Here is a 12,609-nt window from a genome sequence, read left to right as displayed (position 1 = left end):
TTGCCAGGAGCAGCTGAGAAGACAACTGTGACGATCGAGGATTCTGGCGAGGTGACTGTCTTCAGCAGACCGCCCATTTTGTGGGTCTCCATGGTATCATGTCCACGGCTGGAGCAGATCGAACCTCAGGAATGTCTGGCCAAGGTAAGTACACCTGCGCAGACATATGGCAGAGATGCTGTGTCGACAGCAAAGGTCCAAGGCTACGCAACAGGGGGATATACAGCGGTCTCTAACAGCCATGTGTACCATGTGTTCCATATGAGGCCATGTGCGCCTATGGTGATCCTTGTTGATAAGTAAGGTCATTCATCCCTATGGTCTGACGACAGTTGCAAGGTGAATTAATATTAAAAGAGCTGTGACAAGCAAGGAACACCCGGGATACCTTGTCGATTGTCGCAAGAGGAACAGCGCCAGTATGATTAACATGATTATGGTGCATGCGGCTCTGAAAATGATACATTTCTCTACAATTCCCAAACAAATCCAACCCAATTTCTGCAGACACTGGCTCGGCTACTAGGATGAAAGCGCTCTCTTGTGGATACTCAACCAACAACGAGACAGCTAGCATACTTCCGTGGGTCTTGCCATTCATTAGATATCATCATACATCATTCAGACACAGAAGACTTGGGTAGTGGACTCGAAAGACTTGTACAGATGACATATCATTCTACAAAGCGCGGTATCCCATACCCGTGGTACGGGCATCCCTATACCAGCTTTATTGCCGGCCTGGTCCACTCTTGAATATTGCGCGGGCCAGAAATGTCGTGGTAATATATTCCGCTGTTCTAGCCAAAAGAGGGAGAGAAAGAAGAGGGAGAATCTGAGAGACATAAGAGAAAGACCACATCCTCGCTGGCCTAGGCGGCTCAGACAGTACTGCCATGGCAGTCCGTCGAATAAGGAAGGGTACTGGACTTGTAGTCATGGCTCTACAATAATGTCGGGCTCAATAAGCAGCAACCTAGGCTGAGGCAGTTGCACAATTCAAGAATGCCTCGTAACAAAGCAAAGGCTTGTCCGGAACCCGGGGGTCACTGGCAATTCCATGTCATCTTTTCAGTCAAGTTATCATTATCTATCCAATGAGAGAGAGAACGGAGAGCTGGAGCCGTAGTGAAAGAAAAGGGGGTCCTCCCAGGCAGCTCCCAGCTCCTCCCGTCCCAGCGTTGTATCTCTTGCCTATCATTGCAGCTTGCGCCCTTGTAGGCAGCTGGCCTAAAGTAACTGAAGAAGACAACCAAGAAGTCGACCTGCAAGAACATCTTTGTCTCTGAGACACATTTTTCCTCGTTGAAGGGCCAACATGAGACAAATTCCCAGCAGAGAAGAAGAATTGGTGCCCAGAAACCAAATCAGATCAACGCTTCGAATGCTCCGTCATCGCGGGACCACAACTTCTGATAGAGCATGAGAACCAAACAATTGTGGGCAGCTCAAAGGAGGCGCATGATCTTTTCGACCCTTGCCTGGTTCGTTCTGTCACTTACAGCCATGAAATGCACCTTGGGCATCAGCACATGGAGACTCCATTTCCGACCAGATTCGGACTGGACCTCGCTCTAGCACAGCTAAGTACGACCGAGCCACACCAGGACTCACCTGTAGGACATCAAGCCTGGGTCACCCACCTTGGAAGTATGCGACCCATCTTGAACAGAAGCTACTCCGAAATACATTCCCCGCATAGAAGGATGAAGGTGTGGTTGGGTCAATTGTCATCAAGCATTGGCTGGCTTGTTCCTCGAAGGACGTGCGGGTCTCTCTCAGCGCGATTAGGAGTGATCGCAATTCCTCAATCTTTTATCAAAGTCAACAACATCATGGCTGAGTCCATGCGCCGGCCGGGGATATGCAAGGTGCTTGTCGTCTATGTGATAGACATTATTTAGGTTCGATAGGCACGGAAATGGGTCTTCACTATGGATACCTCGGCAGTGACTGCTCCTAGGTCGAAAGAAACTCGTCAAGCCCAGGGTTTGAAGTTCATCTTTAGTGCTTTTCCGCGTCGTGGTGGGAGGGATTGGGCATGAATTGATATGATCGGCGTTGAATGTAAAGGAACTGGGAGGGGTATCGCAGCCCGGTTGGGCAGTAACAATGATTAGTGCGACGATGCTTAGAATGGAGGTAATATGATACTGTCACTGCCGTTCCAGCCAAGTCAGGAGACCGAAACGGATGGAGATGATGAGGTGAAGTTGCCTTGTGCGCCTTGTTTGTGCTTGTGTGCAACGCATCGTTCAAGACGCAGTGGCACGACGCCACAACCATGGTGAGAGAATCCGAGATAATGGAAGCAGAGCAGAATCTGATGAGAAACACATGGGATGCACAGCTCCGAGTGAGATCCAGTCGTTATGTGGCAATGAGGTTGTTGCTAAACAAGTTATGGGTGATGTGGTGGTTGAATGTCCATAATGAACCAAAAGGCACAGATGTGCAGGCATGTCGTATGCGTTTTTGGATCCCCAGTACGGCTGAGGCGGCACCTCGGGTAACTTAGTGACGGGCGTGACGGGCCTTGCACGCTTATGGTTGCACGCGGCAGGTAATTAATTGGTGGACAAGCCAACCAGTTTGGATGGTGGTTGACATGTTCTTGTGGGCGGGCTTCGGCCACTAACACACACTAGGTCCTTAAGGAGAAGGGCGCGAAAGGCAACTTTCGGGCAACTATGGTCGGGCAAAGTATGCCATGGCAGCCTAGATCAATGCCTAGAAGCAATGGACTGCATCATCGACGAGGCGATGACGTCTCATGTCGATTGGGCACCCACAACACAGAGGAAGAGGGGACGTCCCCTTGGCCCCTCGACCAAACCCTGCCACCATGACCAAACCATGAACGCCAACTCCTCAGCCCCAGTGCGCCGGGACGGCTTGAGCCAGAGCATCGTGCTCCCTTGGATAGGTAAGCTTCTATCACTGCTGGCCACTGCTGTCGCACGGATTAATTTGAGTGGGTTCTCAATGTTTATGATTTCTGATATGAAAAGCCTGTCAGATTCATCTCCAACATTCCATCTTCTCCCAAGCATCTTATTTGCAAACTTCTTCTACTCTTTTGGTTCAAAAATCTACCTACCAAGTACTTACTTAGTAGCCTCGATACGCCTACCTACTACCGAGAGGCTTACTCGATCCCACCTCGAGTCGTGCCCACCCACTACCCACCAAGTCAGCTACTCATTTACTATAGTAGCTAGGCTGACGTTAACTCCTCTCTACGCGTCTACGTCTACGTCTACGTCTACGCCCGACCAAAGGATCAGGTGCCTGTCTTTCTGCCCCTCATGACCGTAATTTGAGGGGCGACTTGTCTTTGACTTCCTCCCAATTGGAACCGGTGTCGACCTGGTTGATCCTGCCAATCCCATCAGTCGAAACCAACGAAAGATTCATTTACCCGTGGTGCTTCATCCCTTCCCTGCGGAACCTCCTGGCTTTTGAGTTCTTCCGTGGAACAGCCACATACATAGTCATATCGAGAGTCAAACACCCAACGTTGCCGCTGCCTCCTTCCTCAGGCTGCGATAGCATCTCCATCCTCTGTCTTTCCACTTTCCCGCGGTCTTGATGCCTTCCAACATCGATCTACATTCATAAGACCCCGCTTCAACCATGTCCGAGAATCGCTATCGACCATCCTCGCCAGTCAGGCGATACGCTCCTGATCCTCGTGCCTCGACTGGCATGGTCTATTCTTCTTCTTTCGACGGCAACAGGTACAACCCGTCATCTCGGACGACCTATGACTCTTTCCCTGCCCCTCGTCATGGCAGCTCCTATACCACCCAACCCATCAGGAAGACCTTTCTCGACGACCACCACCCTGGCGGTGGGTTTTTAAGGACTGAGTACTCCGTTCGTCCCAGGAACAATTCAGCCGTTTCAGAACAGCGCCGTCCGATCTCCACGTACATAGCCCGGCCTGCCTCTCCGCCCCGCAATCGATACCCTGCCACCACATCCTCATATCGCGATGACCCTCGCTACCACCCCGTCCCCGCTAGGGAAGACCGCTATCTACAGCCTGCTACACGTAACCACCACAGACATTCTTCTGCAACCTATGCCGACCAGGAACGACTGAACTCCAGTCGACTTAACAGACAACCGGAGTACCACCGTCGTGGTGGCTATAACCAATATTCCTCCCATCCTTCCGCTGGGGCACCTCCTCACGATGAAGGCTTTTCCTACACCACACCAAAAGAGCAATTTTTGCAAGAGTCTGCAAGACCACCAGTCCGCCGAGAGAGCTATAGTCGCCGTGAGCGGCCGGTAAGTATGATGGGTCTTCAAGAATACAGGATCCCACCTCCGCGGAGAGAAGGACCCCCTCCGGCATCTTCTCGCGCTGCCCTCGAAAGGCTAGAAAGAGATCCTCCAAGACCCTCTCGCGGCGGTGACAGCGACCCCGAGCGGGATAGAGGAGGTGACGTCCCACGTAGGCGGCACTCCGCGAGGACTCCAGCTGTCTTGCATCACTATCGCGACGACCGTGATGGTTACACTTCAGACAGCAGACCTTCCAACCGGACACGCCATGAACGTATCGACGAAGAGGATTATCACAAGACTAGATATCATGAAGACCGTGAAAGAGCGGCGGTTCGTGAACCTGATCGGGCTCGTGAGAGAGACAAAGATCGGGATCGGGATCGCGACAGGGACCGGGACCGCGATCGAGATCGAGATCGTGCGAGGGACAAAATCAGAGAGCGCGAAAATGGTAAAGAACGAGACCATGAACGCGATCGCGAGCGTGAGCGTGACCGAGCTCGCGAGCGGGACAGGGCTCGAGATAACGACGTGGCCTCCAAGCCCAGCGACGAACGTCGCATACCACGAAGCAGAGACCCAAGCCCTGAAAACCCAGGCCTACGGAAGGGTGTAGCTACCGCCGCAGGACTCGCCGCAGCTGGGGGCTTGGTAAGTCTTGCTACGAAAGGATCACGTGCTTCACCTGTCGAGGATGAGAGCGATGAGCACAAGAGCCGAAAGAGCAGACGCAGACGACACCGAGACGACGATGTTGATGTGGACGACCTTGGGAACCGCTTTGAGAAAGATATGGCAATTAGCAATGGGGATAGATCTGATCGACGCAGGCCAGAAACAAGATCCGAGGATCCAGTAGATGACCAGGAAGATCGCCGTGAGAGACACAGACACCATCGAAAGCACAGAGACAGGTCGTCAAGACTGGAGGAGTCAGACACGACAGAAGATTCTGGAGAAAAGGATCTCGATCCGCGTGGGCTGAGCGCGGACCGAACCTCTGAAGCACGTGGGGCAACTCGTTTGAGGCATGCTACGAGAGACCCCTCCAGAGACCCCTCCAGAGACACCTCTAGGGAGGACGAAAGAGTCTCTACGAATGCAGAACCTCGCACAGTTTCTCCGGGCGACGGCGAAGACACTCGCCCAAGGCGAGTCCAGCTTGTCGAACCGACTGAGAAAAAGGACGAGGTGAAGCCGAGGGGAATCCTGAAGAAGCCTCGAGAAATGCCGTTTCCAGAGGATCCCAACCCAGAACGTGAGGGTGTTGCACCTCTCAAAGATGCCACCAAGGATGGTGTGCCTCCAAACGCACGCTGGACCAAGATCAGCCGTGCTTTGGTAAATCCTGAAGCGCTTGAAAAGGCCCACGAAAGATTTGAAGAGAAAGGCGATTATGTGATCGTTCTTCGTGTTGTATCAAGAGAGGAGATCGGGAAGCTTGCCGACAAAACAAAGGAGATCAGGGGTAAGTTATGGTGGTGCTATCCACGTCAGTCGGATATCTAGATTTCTAACCAATATGTCTACAGAACTTCGAGAACAGAGATGGAAAGCCGAATTAGAGGAGAAGCGTCGCAGAGGAGGCAAGGATGATGACGGTTATGATACCCCCAGTGATGATGACGAAACCCACGCAAGGCCGCTCGCAATTAATGCTCCTCCTCCAACACAACCTTTTGACCCCCGGAATCCGTTCAACAATGCACAACAACCACAGCAGATTCCTCCTATCCGAGTGGAACAGCCGCAGGCGGTCTCTGTACCTCCTTCGCAAAGCTATAGTACTACATTGCCCGGCCAATCACCAAACCTCCCGATTCCAGGTATTGGTTCTCGACCGCCGCCGCCTCAACAAACAACTGGAAATCCGCCCATTCCAGATATTCAAATCGAACCTGACGCGGGCAATAGCAATTATGCGGATAATGTTTAGAGCGGGTCAGAGACTACAGGCTGTGTATGCAATATGATGAGATTTAGACAGGTAGTACCTACCTACTTACTTAACCTCTAGATTTAGGTATATAAAGATTCGGTGTCGACAGGATGCAGCATGAGTCGCATATACAAAGGTATATTATTATTAGGAGGTCTAGTAGTAGTAGGCTGGAGCGGGCAATGTCGCACTAATATCAGTCTCAACCCTTTACAGCCCTACGAGCCTAGTGCTACTAAGTACTACTCCCTATTCTATAGGCTGGCACCATAGGGCAGGTACCTACTTAGATAATATAAAGTACTTAGATAATACTTACCTTAGTAAGTATTATACCACTAAGTAGTACCTACTACTAGGTAGGTAAGTACTTTAACGTTAGCACCTATCTCACATCTGCCTATAAGTTACTAATAAGGTACTTTACTGTACTACAGTACTAATCTTAGTGCCTATCTCGTACCTGCCTATAAGTCATGTACTTTAAGTAGGTACTTAGGTACTTACTTAGTACTTTCCTTGAAAAGAACGTGAGGAAGGCGCCAGCTAGTATACTTAGTATTTCGTGGGTCGCTCCTTCCCTTTTGAGACCAATTTTTCCTTTATCATTACAAAAGTGCCACGATATATCCAGAATAGGACTAGTCTTCATCTCCCTATGTCTAGAAGGTACTACTTACGACATAGTATGGGGAACAACTTCAAGTAGTACTACCTACTTACCTACAGTACTTAGTAGTAAGGTAAGTACTATACTTAACTTAGATACTTAAGTTAGTAAGTCTTGACTTTACAGTAAGTAAGTACTCCGTAGTACAGGACTTACTCGCCCACGATGTTCGGTCTATCAGGTACCAAGGCAAGTACCTTACTAGGTAGGTACCTTACCTAGGTAAGTACTTGATTTGATCCAACGTTAAATCATCGCTGGCTCGAATTCAGCTCGAGGTCAGCGCGAGTCCAACCAGTGTCAAGTCGGTTCGGCCTGCGATTCCGACCCTGTTTGGCTCGGTTCAGCAGGCCTGGTTCAGCCTGGTTCAACTCGGTTTTGGAGGGAAGTGCAATAGGGAGGAGGTACCTAACAAATGGTACTAGATAATGCAGAACACCGAGTGTACTTAGGTAAGATACTTACCCTACCTTGTACTAACTACAACTACGTGAGTAAGGTTCCTAAGGAGTGTTATAACACAGTGCGACAAGTAATGAAGTACAGTTAGTACTGAGTACCAAAGTAGTGCCTCTTAGTAGTGACCTACCTTAAGAAGTACGTACCCTTTGAATGACATTGCCCACGCATGCTTGACTTTATTCCAATCAAATTCAAAATGCTACGCTAATATGCTAGGACAAACTGAAAACGGACAGTGTCTTTCCCTACTGTTCCCCGTCATGATCGATGATCAGGCTTGCCTCTCCCTTCCAGCGTGTTGTCAGTGCCATAGGCACCGTCAGCATGCCGACCACGTCGACTCCTATTGCGATGTGGATGTTCAGCGTCTCGTGTCTTCTTTCGTCGCCGGTCATGTTTCCGATGACGACGAGATCGATGAGTTCCCTTCACCTGACCTTCTTCGGTCTCATCCTCCTGCCATTCGATCCCGACTTCTTGCCTCAACGACTTGAGCACTGGCCCAAATTGATAGAAGCCAGTTGGGTCGGAGTGATCAGTCAGCGGCGGTGCACGGAGGGGTAGTAACCAGTCGAATAGAGAATTGCCCATGACTTGTTTGAAGTTGGCGAATGAGCCTAGGTCAAAGGGATTGGCGCCTGCTTCGGTTTCCAGGATGGCAAAGGTACGGACCGCTGGTTGATATTGAGCTTTAAACCGTTCTGCAGATGCCCCTGTGTTATCATCGCCACCGCGAGATACAGGTGGTGTGGTACGGGCAACTGCCGGATGAGGAGGAAAAAGCGATGCCGACTGAGGGTCATATATTGGCCTTGGTGGCTGCGGTTGTTGTGTTTGAGCACCGACGTTGTCCAGAGCATCTTTGTTCGCATCCACAGTCTCGTCCCGGCTCAGACTCCTCGCTTGATTTGGTTCGTTGGACGCAACGCTCGTCAGGCTTTCATCTCCCTCAGCACCCCGAGTCACTCTGAGTGACTGAAACTGCTCTGCAGGTGGGCGTGGGTAACTGATCAATCTCAAGTCGTCTCTCCGCTGCTCATGATATCGGGTCAAGACGCTATTAGGCACCCAGACGGCCACATACCAGATCTTTGACTTGCGATTGAAATTCTCAATGGTCGTCGAGTTGATGAAAGCAAACTGTAGGCTGCTGCCACACATACCAGCCGTAAACAAGAAAAAGAGGGTCGCAAGAACTATGATCAAGATCCAGTGCACATTGATGAATCCAGGTTGTTCTCGCCTTCTCGTGGCATAGAAATATGACGTGAAGATCATACTGTATAGGCAAAACACGGCGGCCCAAAAGGTGAATTGGATGAAATATTTGAAGGAAGTTTCGGAAATAATGCCACCAACCCATGGGCAGAAGTGGTCCATTTTTATCACACAGCGACCGAGTTCACTGCAGTGATGGGCACGGTCTGGCTTGTAATTGTAGCAAGTAGAGCAGAAAGGTGGCCTACCATCATAGCCGCAAATGAAGGCGTCCTTGTGCCAAAAGCGCTCTGCTTGGATCCTGCTGTCGGACTTGGAGTCCCTTCTGAGCCGTCGCAGGTGACGTGATGTATAGCCTGGGTGGTCATGGGAGGAGTCAGATAGCCGCGCTTCTTTGTTATATTCATGATTGTCATTTTCGGACGACTTGGACAGGGCACGCTCTTTTTCAACGTAGTATTGTCCGCCTCGCGGCACGAGCCCGGGATTTTCAGTGACAGTATAAAGGAGTCGGCCCAGACATATCAACAACATCAATAGGAGCAGGTAATAGATGGTGAGGATGGCAATGGCGGTGCCAGTCCGGGGCCGAATGGAGGTAGGGAGGGAAGGTGCCGGGTTGAGCAGGTAATCGATACCAATGACTAGGGTGACGGCGTAAGAAGCATAGCCAAGAATGGCGACAAGAAAGACAGGAATGATGCGAGCCGTCACAATGTTGCCTGTCTGCTTGCTCATGGGTTTGATGGGTTTGATGGGTTTGATCTCCTTCATATTGGCAGGCGGTGCACGAAGCCAGAGACGGCTTCGCGATGTCGATCCTAACCTAGGTAGACATCGGAAAAGGGTCGTGCACTAACGAGAGAAAGAAGGCCAGTGATATAGACTTGGGTCATAAAGTGATTATGAAGTGAAAGGTCATGTTGGAATTATATAGTATCATGTCAGAAGAATTGAAGAAGCAGTGTGTGGTCGCAGCCGCAAGTTGGCGACGAGATGTTGTAATCTTGGTAAAAAGTAGCGGCATCTCCCATGGACAGTCGTCATCTTTTGTTGATGGCAGGAGCGGCCGAGGCTTGACTGGCTCCTTCCTGGTGGCATTGAGGCTTGGGGCTTGGGGCATCTTCCCCTAACTGGAACTTAGGTGGCACCGCGACAATGCATTATTGGGCTTTGGTGATTGAGTCGGAACCCCCCTGGGCCGAAGGGGGCTGGCGCGGTAACATAATTTTCTTGGGAGCGGCGTCATCTATGTTCCTTCCCAACGAGGAATGTTGGCCGACTGGTGCACTCTTGCCCCAGTCTTTCGTCCATGGTTTTGGGGAATATGTATCTGACAGGCTTGCCACGCCGCCACCGTTCAATAGTATCTTTGAGCATACAGGACTCCTGATTCACTTCAAGTGTCATGCTGCGTTGCTCGTGGTATAGATCATGCATGCGATGTAATTCTTTCCCCCTATCGAGTCGAAAAGGACAATGTACTTTCAAGAGTGAGACATGTGGCGGAGACAATGGCTGACTGTGGTACATGTTACTCCTGTATATCGCAGCGGCCAGGGGAAAGAAAACACACACACAGAGTCACATGGATCTTGATATTTTCGGGGGGTTCATGACAGTCTCGTTACAGAAAATGTATACACCTATGTACTCATAACCACTGCAAATTCCACGTGTTGTCCTTGGTTCAAACTCGTACGAAATTTGGAGTCGTGTCAATGAGGGCGAGACCCGTGCCATCGCTTTTCACGTCCAAAGAAATAGATATCCTGGTAAGACGCAAATTAGGCCTTCTCAATCTTCTCCCGGAGAATGCCCTTCAGGGTCACGGCATCAGCAGCAAACTTGCTGATACCTTCTCTGAGCTTCTCCACGGCCATTTGCTCTTCGTTGAAGTCGAAGCGGAAGTCGGCCTCATTGTTGATGTAGGTGCGCTTGGGGATGTCAAGTGACTTTGCCTCCTCAGCGTGGAGTTTCTGGGGGACCTTGTCGGTAGACTTGTGGAGATCATCCAACAAGTTGGGTGAGATGGTCAAGTAGTCGATTCCAGCAAGCTCGGTGATTTCACCGACGTTCCGGAAAGAGGCACCCATCACGATGGTTTTATAGTCATACTTCTTGTAGTAGTTGAAGATCTGCTGCACGCTCTTGACACCTGGATCTTCAGAGGCGGGGAAGTCCTTTTTCAGGGCAGCCTTGTACCAATCCAAAATACGGCCAACGAAGGGTGAGATGAGGAAGGCACCGGCCTCGGCGGCGGCAATGGCCTGGACGATGGAGAACAACAGGGTCAAGTTGGTGTTGATACCCTCCTTTTGAAGGATCTCGGCGGCCTTGATACCTTCCCAGGTCGAGGCGATCTTGATCAAGACACGAGACTTATCAATGCCTTGTTCTTTGTAGAGCTGCGATCAGTTAGAAATGGGTCAGATGCCGGCTTGAGCGAAAACCACTTACAGCGATGATGTGGCGAGCCTTATCGACGGAGGCTTGGGTATCGAAAGAGAGCCGAGCATCGACTTCAGTTGACACCTTGCCTGGGACAATCTTCAAGATTTCCTTGCCGAACTCAACCAAGAGTCGGTCAAGGGTGGCGTCAACTTGCTCGTCAATGGTTTTGCCCTGTTATTTCCAATAGCTTTAGTATTTTGCTCTTGCAAGAATAGATCTCTAGTGAGGTAACGTACGTGAGCCTTTCCATACTCGACGGCAGGATCGATCAATTTGGCATACTCGGGCTTCTTGGATGCGGCCAGGATGAGGGAGGGGTTGGTGGTAGCATCTTGAGGCTTGTATTGGGCAATTGCTGTTGCTTGTTAGCTGGTGACTAACGGAGATGGATGGCTTGGGTGGTTGACGAGGGCTGACATACAGTTGAAATCACCAGAGTCACTGACAACGACCTGTTGAGGGAGGTTAGAACAGCATTCAAAACAAACCCAAACACCGGGGGAAGGCGGATGGTGGGATGGTGGGATGGTGGGGAACTCAACATACTGTGCCAGTGGCCTTGAGTTGGTCAAGAGATGAAGCCATGATTGTGTGTGAGATAGTATGGATTGTGTCAATTGGAAAGCAAGTCTGGGAAGAGGAGATAGCGAAGAAGGGTCAAAAGTAAAGTATTCAGAGTCTGATGCGAAGGCAAAAATTATGATGAGACGGGAAGGGGTTGAATTGGTTGTTTTTTAAATCGCTCTCTTGGAGGACAGCACCGTGACGAATGTACGATTGGGATAGGACAAAGTGGGCATGGACAAGACAAGGGTCTGAGGTTGAGTGGTTGGAGGGTCAGAGGGTCTCGAAGGAGGGGTTCCTTTTTTCAGCACCAGAATCAGAGAACCGTGACAACATCTGATGCAAGGTGGGGCAACACAGCGAATTCGTTGGTTTGGTGAAACTGAATTGCTACTAATTGTCTACTCTAATTGTTGCTGTTGCTGTCTGAGGAGCGTGGGGATCTCGCCTCTGACTGTTTAGTCGTTGGGGAGTGTCGCCATGCCCGGAAACAACAGGCGCTGACGGACGAGGGGTCATTGGGGCCCAAGCTGTGAGTTGCGGGAGCTCTCGGTTGGGACTGATTTGGTAATCCCCACGGCATTCTGGAACCATCAGAATCCACAGCTGCTATTTATCCCTACCAGTTCAATAGTCTACCAGTAGGTAGTTAAAGCTGCCCCTCAACCCTCTATTGCGCCCCTCAAATTCTAGGCGCCCCCTCGGCCCCGGAGCACTGTCGTTTTGGCCGCCCACAGCATCTCAAAGATTATTATCGTGTAAAGATGCATTTCTTTCCGATCGATCCAACCATATCTGATAGGACATTGTCAATCAAGTAGCTTCTTCTCCTCGGACCTCAATTGAGATGCGGCTATTCTGATCCGACAGCCAGTCGCTGCACAATGCCAGTTATTTTTTCTGGCGAGGTGCTCATCCTTTTGCTTTTGCCCATGTGGTCAATATTCCCTGCGCCATCCATGCACCAATCATCAGATATGACGCAGGATCATCCTGACATTCC

General features: G+C 50.4%; 3 protein-coding genes across 3 annotated transcripts; 1 reads left to right on the top strand and 2 right to left on the bottom strand.

Moving 5' to 3' along the window:
- Positions 1-3,085: 3,085 nt before the first annotated feature.
- On the top strand, positions 3,086-6,357 carry PV10_05844 (uncharacterized protein). The gene is made up of 2 exons (XM_016370570.1): positions 3,086-5,767; positions 5,832-6,357. Exons 1-2 carry the CDS (start codon positions 3,637-3,639, stop codon positions 6,233-6,235), a joined length of 2,535 nt encoding a protein of 844 aa, XP_016222863.1. The 5' UTR covers positions 3,086-3,636; the 3' UTR covers positions 6,236-6,357.
- A 1,160-nt stretch (positions 6,358-7,517) lies between these two features.
- PV10_05843 (uncharacterized protein) lies at positions 7,518-9,584 on the bottom strand. The gene has a single exon (XM_016370569.1). It carries the CDS (start codon positions 9,360-9,362, stop codon positions 7,629-7,631), a length of 1,734 nt encoding a protein of 577 aa, XP_016222862.1. The 5' UTR covers positions 9,363-9,584; the 3' UTR covers positions 7,518-7,628.
- A 583-nt stretch (positions 9,585-10,167) lies between these two features.
- On the bottom strand, positions 10,168-11,875 carry PV10_05842 (transaldolase). Its single transcript, XM_016370568.1, has 5 exons — positions 11,589-11,875; positions 11,464-11,494; positions 11,279-11,397; positions 11,049-11,213; positions 10,168-10,996 (listed from the first exon to the last, which is right to left on the bottom strand). Exons 1-5 carry the CDS (start codon positions 11,625-11,627, stop codon positions 10,376-10,378), a joined length of 975 nt encoding a protein of 324 aa, XP_016222861.1. The 5' UTR covers positions 11,628-11,875; the 3' UTR covers positions 10,168-10,375.
- Positions 11,876-12,609: the final 734 nt, after the last annotated feature.

The sequence above is a fragment of the Exophiala mesophila genome (assembly GCF_000836275.1).
Source record: "Exophiala mesophila strain CBS 40295 unplaced genomic scaffold supercont1.4, whole genome shotgun sequence".
Classification (NCBI taxonomy): domain Eukaryota; kingdom Fungi; phylum Ascomycota; class Eurotiomycetes; order Chaetothyriales; family Herpotrichiellaceae; genus Exophiala; species Exophiala mesophila.
This window is presented reverse-complemented; position numbering and strand designations above follow the sequence as displayed.